The sequence below is a fragment of the Pyrus communis genome, chromosome 4, assembly GCF_963583255.1.
Source record: "Pyrus communis chromosome 4, drPyrComm1.1, whole genome shotgun sequence".
Classification (NCBI taxonomy): Eukaryota; Viridiplantae; Streptophyta; class Magnoliopsida; order Rosales; family Rosaceae; genus Pyrus; species Pyrus communis.
Genome location: NC_084806.1, coordinates 10,755,263 through 10,765,657, shown reverse-complemented (window position 1 = coordinate 10,765,657; position 10,395 = coordinate 10,755,263). Strand labels below are relative to the sequence as shown.

The following is a 10,395-nucleotide window of genomic DNA, read 5'->3' as shown; positions in this document are numbered from 1 at the left end:
AAGATTCCTTTGCAAATCGTCTTATTAGGCCAAACCAAGGCCTAATAATATTTTTATTGTAAACAAGTCTAGCAGGAATAAGCATTTATAAATTGGAAAGGCCATATGTGTTTATGTAAGGTTCAAAGCTGTCCAGATGAAACCCATCGGAGAACTGGAAGGGCCATATATGCGTGATGGAACAACACTCCCAAGATATATGTTCCTGTAGCTGCAATAAAGTCAATAATCCAATTTTAATTTAGATTTAGCCATCAAAGAATATAATATATCCATAATTTTCATTATTGACAAGACATCTGCAATTAAAATGGAACGTCTCCGCCGGTATGATTGCACCACGTAATATTTGTTGCAGAATTTCAGAGTTTACTCAAGAGGGTACGTGACGCAAATTTATGCACCTCAGAATCTTCAGCCATTTCGCAGCTGATTAATGCTTTTGCATGGCACTAACCTATATAGGCTAATTAATTAATTTACTCAGAAAGCATCCTAGCCTTATTTATTTTGTGGTGGCAAATGCTAAACATCTCCTTTTTGTTTTTTATTTATTCATTTTCTTAATTAGTTAATTCAACCCACTATATCAGTATATATCAATCTGAAACAATATTGTATGATGCATTTTCTTTTGGGTTACATTCTACTAAAAGTTTGATCTATTTTGACCCCAAAAAAAAAAAAAAAGTTTGATCTATAGGGACAGATATTTAGTAAAGTATTATGTGTTAGGAGTATTAAGATCCTATAGTTGTGAATTAGACATGTGTCAAGAGATTAAAGAGTTGGTTAAAGTTTGTTATAGTGTAGCTTAGAGTGTAAGCTACCAATGCAAACTATATAAACCTTGTAACCATCATTTGTAACTAATAAGAAAGATAATACATTTTCTGAAATTCTCTTCTCTCTCTAAACTCTCGATCTTCTCTTCTTCTTCTTCTCTCTTTCTGCATAACTATCTTCATCAACATTCTTCAATAGTTTACATTATGTACATGGATGATGCGAGAGAAAAAGATTACCTGTATATAGTGCTAAACTTCAAAAATTATATTTAGACAAACACTCAAAAGTGATATGTAGTTCCATTGTGATTTTAGCCGCTGGATGTAACAAGAGGAAAGTAAAAGGAAAAATACAACTGAGTTATCCCTTTTAACTATTTGGGACACATATAGATATATGCTCCACTGCTAATTAATGTTGCTAATTAGAGCCACAATGCTCCCGCATCTTTTAGCAATTTCTTTAGCGACCCATTGAGATGAAGTGTCATGACCGTATTGGCTGAGCCTACGCATTTGCCACCAATGAAGACAGCAGGCACTGAAGGTTGGCAACCTAGCCTTGTCAAAGCACACTCCATCTCCTTCCCTCTTGACTCTTCATCGAGCTCATAGATTGCTGGACTTACCCCTTGTTCGTAAAACAGTCTCTTGACTGCATGGGACATGCAGCACGAGCTCTTGCTGAATATCACTATGGCATTTTGTGATGCCAATTTTGTTACACGATCCATTAATGGATTTACTGTTGATCTCAAATAGCTAGAAAGAAATTAAAATGTACCCAAGAAGTGGAATGTATATGTGGCTAAATGAAAATTAGTTGGTAAGGATGCTTATGATATCGGATTAGGGTTTAAAGACTTGATGGAACTTTTGTGTGGAAGCCAAGAAACTAGATGGGAATGTGAGGGAAAATTATGGAAATGGAGCAAATGTAGGTAAAGAAGCTTGTGGGTTTGCATGCAACTTAATAGTAGTAGATTGGTTTGGTGATGGAATTGGATATCTTATGGGCATGTATATATAGGCGCCAAATGGGAAGCTAGCAAGGTGGGATTACAAATTTTATGCATTCTTTAAATTCGATAGGGAAAAGGGAATGCGAAAGCAGAAGGTTCCTTTAGATATTTGGGTTGATGCCCAAACTGCCCTTGATATGAAAGACACTTGTTTGGCTTAATAGTTAATACACTAACTTATGTGCCAAGACTCTAAGACACTATAGAGATAAGCCAAACGTGGCTGAAAGTGGAATATGAGAGATTGAAAAAATTATTTTAAAAAGGGCTGTTTTAATTACACCTTACATATTGTTGAATACAACCCACATACTTTATACACCCCACAATTATTTTTTTAATTGAAATTTGTCTTACTTAATACACCCCACATACTTTCCCGCAATACCCTCAAGCCCCACACTGTCTTCATACACCCTTCATTTTCTACATATACCTCATACTATCCACATCCTAGATGCAACCTCAATGTCCCATGTAGAGGCATCGCCTTGTGATCGATTCATTTAAGTACACAAAAATTGGTAAATTAGGATAACCAAAAATTGGTACCCGTAAATCAGAACCCTCACAAATTTAGATGTCAAACCAAACAAAGAATTTTATCATCTTCGTATAAGTAACATGAATTTTATTACCTCCGAATAACTTGCTGCAAAAGAGTTTGTAATGTGTAATTGCATGGAACATTCAATTCGTGATTGGGGGTTTTATTTGAATGGGTAGGTCTCACTGTCTTGTCAATGATAAAAGTAAGCAGGATTAGCTTTTCATAACTGAACTAAATCGCAGGCTCCATAACCAGTCAAAAGCTATTTTCGTTGATATCTCTGCACGGACCACCAATCATCGGTTGCATAGAATGTCTTAATTTGATTGATGACGTCGATAAAATCACTAAAACAAAGAAAAATTATAAAATTTTATCTCATGTTAAGTTTTTAAAACATTGATTTCAAGTTTCATTTGTCAAAAATATTTTTTTTTTCAATCAAAGTATTTGTAATTTTATTGGTTGGTTAGAGGATTTTTTTTTTTTTTCCGCTTTGTAGTGGATGGTGGAAGTGACTTTTTCAGAGCTTGAAGAGAAAAATAATCATGAGATATACATGTTGAAAGTGATTGTGATGCATTTAAAAGTTTTATTTAAAAAAAAAAAAAAAAACTTATGATGCCTAAATAGTCATTGCATATTAGGGTATATATGTAATTTAATAATATATTTTAATACGAGGTTATTCAACATTATATGGAGTGTTAATAAAAAAACGTTTAAAAAATGAAGTTAAAGGACTGTGGGTTTTTATTTGTGGATGAAAACACCCTTTGTTACAAATTTGAGAGGGACTTAAGCATGATAACCAATGTCAAACTTTAGATATAATTAGGTGTTTGATGAAGACGCGCACGAATAGAAGTTGCATCACACAGAGATGATGCTGTGATGCATGCATCGGGATTTAAGAATTTTAAGTTGGCAAATTTGCAGATGATGTGTGATTGCCTAGTTAGAATATCAATCCAAACTCAAGAGAGAATTTCAAAAAGAGAGTGAGAGAGATGGAACTGGCCTTGCCACTTCTATGTGTTGTGTGTCTTAAGTCGTAACGATTTTTTCAAGAATATTAAACACTTTCTAGTTATATTATAACATATGTGGATTTATAGCATCAATGATCGCGCTTGTACAGTTGTACACAAGATAATCATCAAAAGAACTATCATGGAAACATTTAGTGTTGACTTGTTGTCGTCCAAACCCGAGGGTTAATAATTTTCAAGGATCCTGTGTTGGAAAATATAAACTTAGGAACTTTTGGGAGATCGTTTTGTTTTCTAAGTTAGTCTTTAGACGTAGTATAAGTTCTAAGTTAGCTTGTCATTGTGGATTTGGTATACTTGTTCTACAAAGATTGTTTTTCTGTTTGTCCTGTTGGAAAATATAAAAGTGAATCATGATCATGTTGGCGGAATTAGGAATGTAATCAAGGGTGGGCTGATAATTTTTCTTTCCAACAAAGGTATAAGTTTGTTCCCTTATTTTCTTTTTAACGAGAAGTTTCAATGCATTAGTCTGGCTTCCATTTTCGGAGAATTTTGAGTAGTTGGGTGGCTAATTTCTTGTTAGTAGGTTGGGATAATTCATGCAAAATGGTTAGGAGGTCTAGAAATTAGTCATAATTTTTCAAACTTTTCCCCCTTGAGCTATAGGCCACCTTAGTCTGATTGTAGTTCCGCCTTTGGTCTAGGATGATGTCCGTCACGAGAATGAAGGTGGTGCTTAGTTTGGAGTCTTTGGACATACATTGGTTGCTTGTGCTTGTCTAGGATGGATGTTGACCCACTTTATCTTCACTCGGCACCAGTTTGTTATTTTATGTTATTTGGTATCGACATTAGTGTTGCCAATGGAAGTTTGCATTGACATGGGAAGTTCGCATTGGTGTTAGAAGCTTTCATTGACATTGACACTGGCATTGATACTGGCAATAAAAATTTACATCAGTATTGGCATGGGCATCAAGAAGGGCATACTCATCGGCTTTTCTTATCAAACTCATAATGTTGAATACCACTTTTATCTTGACGGTGAGTGGTGTTGAAAAAAGATTGTTCAACAAACATTGTTTAATTTATTTCATATTTACTAATTAAGGTTAGACTGCTTTCCTGTTTGTTCCAAATTATGTTTCGGCAAGATGGCGCATTTGTGTCGTGTAGTCGTTCTTGACAATTGTTTTGATTTTTTTTTTCTTTTGTCTATAAAATAAGATTCAGAGTTTTGCAATCAATATCGATCTCTTCTTTTCGCCTTTTGATTTGTTAACACCTTGAAGGTTGACCCTAGGTTGAACAAGGCCCTTCAGGTAAATACATGCCCTTTTAATTGAAGAGGGGTAATGTTAGGGGGACCAAAATTTTAAACTAGATAATGTGTCATCAATATAAAATAAGCACGTTAATCAACGCTTAAGTAATAATCCAATCATCAACAACCACAACATTTGATTTAAAAAAATTTGGTCTCCTTAGCATTACTTATTGAAGAATGATGGGGTCCGTTGCCATGAATCACCAAAAATCTCTAACATTCTCCGAAACTACAAATCTCTTGTAAAAGAACAATGATTTGGAGAAATATTTTTTGTTATATTATTCAACAAATTGTTGTTTATGTGATTTAAATTTAGGATTTTCTTCAACAAAGTAAGGTAACCTGAATGTTGTCAAACCAAATAAGATTATTAATTGAAAGAAATCTTAAGATTCCTATTTACGTATTCCCTCTACCTTTTAAGTTTTGTAAGAGGTCCGTATCCTACAAATCATTTGGTTTCAAGCTTTGTATATAAAATTGTTACTTTGACTATTACAAAATTCGTAAAGAATTTTTACAAATCATGATTGAAAATTTGGAAGTGACAAGATTTTGGTGGAATTTTTACAGAAATATAAAAGACAAGCCAACTTGTCACAAATCCATCACTTAAGACTTTGATATTTTTTGGCTTGTCACAAATCCATCACTTAAGAATTGATCTTTTAAAGCAAGCACGATATATCCACTTGAGATGCCGTATATATCCCCCCCATTAATTATTTGAAAAATGTTGGTATCCCTTGACCATCAATATACAGCTTAAATTCCTTTCAGGGCCGGCGCTTGGGGGGTGCAAGTAGTGCTACCGCATAGGGCCCCCATCTCATAAGGGCTCCTGATTTTTCAAGTTTGCATGCATATACGTATATATAGTAGTAAGTGTAAAATATTACGAACTTGAGTCTTAGGGCAAGTAGAATTATTGCTTCTTTACATCATTCTAGGGAAATGGTTTGAAACTCATCTCATCATTTTTTCAGTTTATATTTTTATTAAATGCATAAACTTCCACAAAATAATATAAAAATTCCACACAATAACATGAAAATTCGAACCCTGACCCTCTAAATAGTTAAGGAAAAACAATATGCTACCTTTCCACTTGTTAATTTGTTAAATTTGTTTGTACTATTAGAATTTATAGAAGCTCAATTGAAAACTAAAATTATTATTTTGAACAAAAAAAATAAAATTCTTAGTACTGTTTAGGGCCTCCAATTCACTTTCACACAGAACCTCGGAAATCTCAGGGCCGGCTCTGATTTCTTTGTCAAGATCATAGAGATAAATCAAACACATGCTTAATTTGTCAACGTGTTTAACGCGCAGAACAAAAGAAAATATCGATGTCAAAATTAGCACATTTCCTAGTCAGAACTAAGAAGATGCCAGCAGCACCAACAACAGAGCACGAATCGCAGCCAAGCAAGCTACTGAAGTAGTGATCATATAATATATTGTTCGATAATAGAAATGGCATATTTATGCACAATATAAGTTGGGGAGAGATTTTGATTCTTTTCTTCTTTCTGCTTTAAGATTTTGGACGGAGTCTGTTTCGAATCCACGAAAGCAAGCATTAATATATATATATATATATATATATGTAATGTTTATTTATTTTTCAAAAATTAATATATCTGTATATATGTTACATCCCACATCGTTCAGGGAAGGGTATCCTGTAAACCTTATATGTACATGCCCACCTCCATATAACACGAGGCCTTTTGGGAGCTCACTGGTTTCGGGTTCCATAGGAACTCCGAAGTTAAGCGAGAAAAGGACCAGAACATTCCCAGGTCGGTGCTCAAAGCGGACAATGTCGTGCTATGATGGAGTCGAGCCTGGGATCTGGTGGGGGCCCGGGCCAGGATGTGACAATTTGGTATCAGAGCCACTCTGCCGTGTGGTGCGAGTGTGCCGGCGAGGACATCACTGGCTTTGGGTTCCATATTGTTACATCCCACATCGCCTAAGGGAGTGGATCCTGTAAGCCTTATATGTACATGCCCACCTCCATATAGCATGATGCCTTTTGGGAGGTCATTGGCTTCGGGTTTCATAGGAACTCCGAAGTTAAGCGAGAAAGGGGTCAGAACATTCCCAGGATGAGTGACCTACTGGGAAACTCTTCTCGCATGAATTCTCATAAACAAAACCTTAAGGGCGTGGTCGAGGTCCAAAGAGGACAATATTGTGCTATAGTGGAGTCGAGCCTGGATGTGGTGGGGGCCCGAGTCAGGATGTGACTATTTGGTATCAGAGTCACTCTGTCGTGTGGTGCGAGTGTGCCGACAAGGATATTGGGCCCCTAAGGGGGGTGGATTGTTACATCTCACATCGTCCAGGAAAGTGGATCCTGTAAGTCTTATGTGTACATGCCTACCTCGATATAGCACGAGGCCTTTTGGGAGCTCACTGGTTTCGGGTTCCATAGAAACTCCGAAGTTAAGGGAGAAAGGGGCCAGAACATTCCCAGCCCTTAAGGGGGGTGAATTGTTACACCACATATCGCCCAGGAGAGTGAATCCTGTAAGCCTTATATGTACATGCTTACCTCCATATAGCACGATACCTTTTGGGAGTTCACTGGTTTCGGGTTCCATATGAACTCCGAAGTTAAGCGAGAAAGGGGCTAGAACATTCCCAAGTTGGGTGACCGACTAAGAAGTTCTTATCATGTGAGTTCCCAGAAACAAAACCGTGATGGCGTGGTAAGGGCCTAAAGTGGACAATATCGTTCTACGTTGGAGTCGAGCTTAGGATGTGGTAGGGGCTCGGGTTGCGATGTGAAGTCGAGCCTGGGATGTGGTGGGGGCCCGGGTCGGGATGTGACAATTACTATGGAGTCTAGCACCGTAGCACGATATTGTCTGCTTTGGGTCCCTATCACACCCTCACGATTTTGTTTCTGGGAACTCACACGAGAACTTCCTAGTAGGTCACCCATCTTGGGAATGCTCTCGCCTGAACTCGCTCAACTTCGGAGTTCCGATGGACCCGAAACCAGTGAGTTCCCAAAAGGCCTCGTGCTAGGTAGAGATGAGAATATACATATAAGGCTTACATGATCCACTTCCCTGGACGATGTGGGATGCAACAATCCACCCCTTTAAGGGTCCGACGTCCTTATCGACACACTTCCGACCAAGGATTGGCTCTGATACCAAATTGTCACATCTCGGTCCAGGCCCCCACCACAACCTGGGCTCGACTCCACCATAGCACGATATTATCCGCTTTGGGCCCCTACCAAACCCTCATGGTTTTGTTTATAAGAACTCACACGAGAACTTTCCAGTGAGTTACCTATCTTGGGATTGCTCTCGCTTGAACTCGCTTAACTTCGGAGTTCCGATGGAACCCGAAACCAATGAGTTCCCAAAAGGCCTTGTGTTAGATAGAAATGAGAATATATATATAAGGCTTACAAGATCCACTTCCCTGAACGATATGAGATGTAACAATATATCTGTGTGTGAGATAAAGCAAATATGGGTCCTTACGAAGCATACAAAGAATCCTTTCTTTCCTTTCTGAGAAGGAATAAAACAATCAAGAGAATCTGTACACGGTCTGTACCTGACCTCACACAATAGCCTCTCACGTACCTGACCTCACCAACCCAAAACCCTAATTTGCGTGATGCCACGATCCGTCGTCGCGTTACTTTTTATCTTTAATAACTTTTGGCTTAAAAAGTTGGCATTCTTTTTCCAACTTACGCTACCTACACACGTGTAATTATAAGGACCTTATCCCCCACACACACTCTCGCATATTAGCTAGTGTGAACGAAAGAGAATAGTAAGGTACATATATTATGGGTTAGAGTTCGTTTGGATGTACTTTTAAAATGACGAAAAGCGTTTTTGATGAAAATATTTTTGGAAACAATCCTTAGTAAAAATACTAATAAATCCTGGAAAAGCACTTAAAATGCTTCATGGAAAAAAAACACATAACTGATGTTTTTTTTTGTAGAAAGCACTTAAAATGCTTCATGGAAAAAAACACATAACTGATGTTTTTTTTTGTAGAAAGCACTTAAAATGCTTTTGAAACCTAAAAATATTTTCTCTAAAAACGCTTTCAGTTATTTTAAAAGTACATCCAAACGAGCTTTTAATGTAAAGTGTGAAGGTTCATGATGCATGAATAATATTGATAGTCGAAATGAACGCTTCGAATCATAAGATTATTTTGTGAAACAAGGCTACATGAGTGATTAATGCTGTATTAAGTTAGTGTTTGAGAGTCCTGCACATATAAAACTTATTCTAAGTTGCATTTAATAACAGGTCTAATAAAATATGCAGCCTAAAATATATTTATATATACTAATATATAAGCTTTTCAATGTTTTAAACTGCACATGTTGTTAATATGGGTCAATATGGGGTTAATATATATGTCTTTGATATACCGTTGAATACTATAAGTTTACAGTTGTCAATATTTTATCCGCGGTGCAGTTAACATTAGAATCACTGCTATATATATATATATATATATATATATATATATATATATATATGTATGTATGTATGTATGTATGTATGTATGTTATATGGAAGTCATGCATAAATACGAGATGATAAATAGCCATGCATGCATTAATGCATATATATGCATGCTGCAATAAGTACGAGATGTACGGTCATGGAACCTCCAAGACCAAGATGACCCTTGGCTCCCAATGGCCATAATGCTGGGCCATTTAGGTAAGGCCATTGTTCCTTAATAATGTACTTTGTCACAGGCTTTCTATAGGTCGTGACACACACATGCATGAGAATATGAGATGAGACCTGAAATCACAGGTATGATCATTTCCTCCATATACATGGCATAAAGAATCATAGTACTGATATATATATATATATATATATATATATATATATATATATATATAGACACACACACACACATACATATGAATTGAGGAGTATAAATTACATATCCCTGAGACACGTTAGCATCAATTCGCATGACCAGGATTTGAAGTGGTGATGGAAAATCAATCAAAAGAAAGTGAAGGAGCTTTCCATTTGATGGGATTCATTCTTCTAGAGATGACTGATGGACAATATATCAACATCTCGATCGACCTTTCAAAAACATGGTTTATGCATGGGCGGTCCAGACTAGATATTAGTAATTTCGAGGAACATAGACAAGAAAATTAAATACATGTATTTTTCCAGTTATAGAATAACAAAAAGCAACAAACTACATCACTTTGACATGGAAAGATACATAGGGCATAACATTTGGGACCACAGCAGCACCTCATGGCATATCGATTTGTCATCTCACTCCATGTACGGCGGTTTTTGGATTTAGGACGTGCCCCGCTGTGCATCATCGTCCGTCGAAAGTGAGAGGAGACTGATTTGTTAATTAAAATTTTCGTTAGGTTGCAAATTTATTTTGACATTTTTGGAATGCAATGAAACCAATTTGTATTAGCTAGGCTTCTTGTGGGGAACCTAATTATGCATCAGTACTTGATCAATTTTTGAGTTGTAAGTAGTTTTTGACAGGTGTGAACATTGCATATGTATAATTCTTGGGGACATGTATTTTCTCATTTCACTTGGCTTTCTGTATCCTTTTCATGAATTGGATGCGAATCCAAGTACGAAAAAGGAGGTCCCAAATGGATAAAACCAACTAGTTTCTCCAACTCAGCAGATGC

At 36.6% G+C, this 10,395-nt stretch overlaps 1 protein-coding gene across 1 annotated transcript; it reads right to left on the bottom strand.

Moving 5' to 3' along the window:
- Window positions 1–1,196: 1,196 nt before the first annotated feature.
- LOC137730477 (monothiol glutaredoxin-S10-like) lies at window positions 1,197–1,522 on the bottom strand. Its single transcript, XM_068469467.1, has one exon. It carries the CDS (start codon window positions 1,520–1,522, stop codon window positions 1,214–1,216), a length of 309 nt encoding a protein of 102 aa, XP_068325568.1. The 3' UTR covers window positions 1,197–1,213.
- Window positions 1,523–10,395: the final 8,873 nt, after the last annotated feature.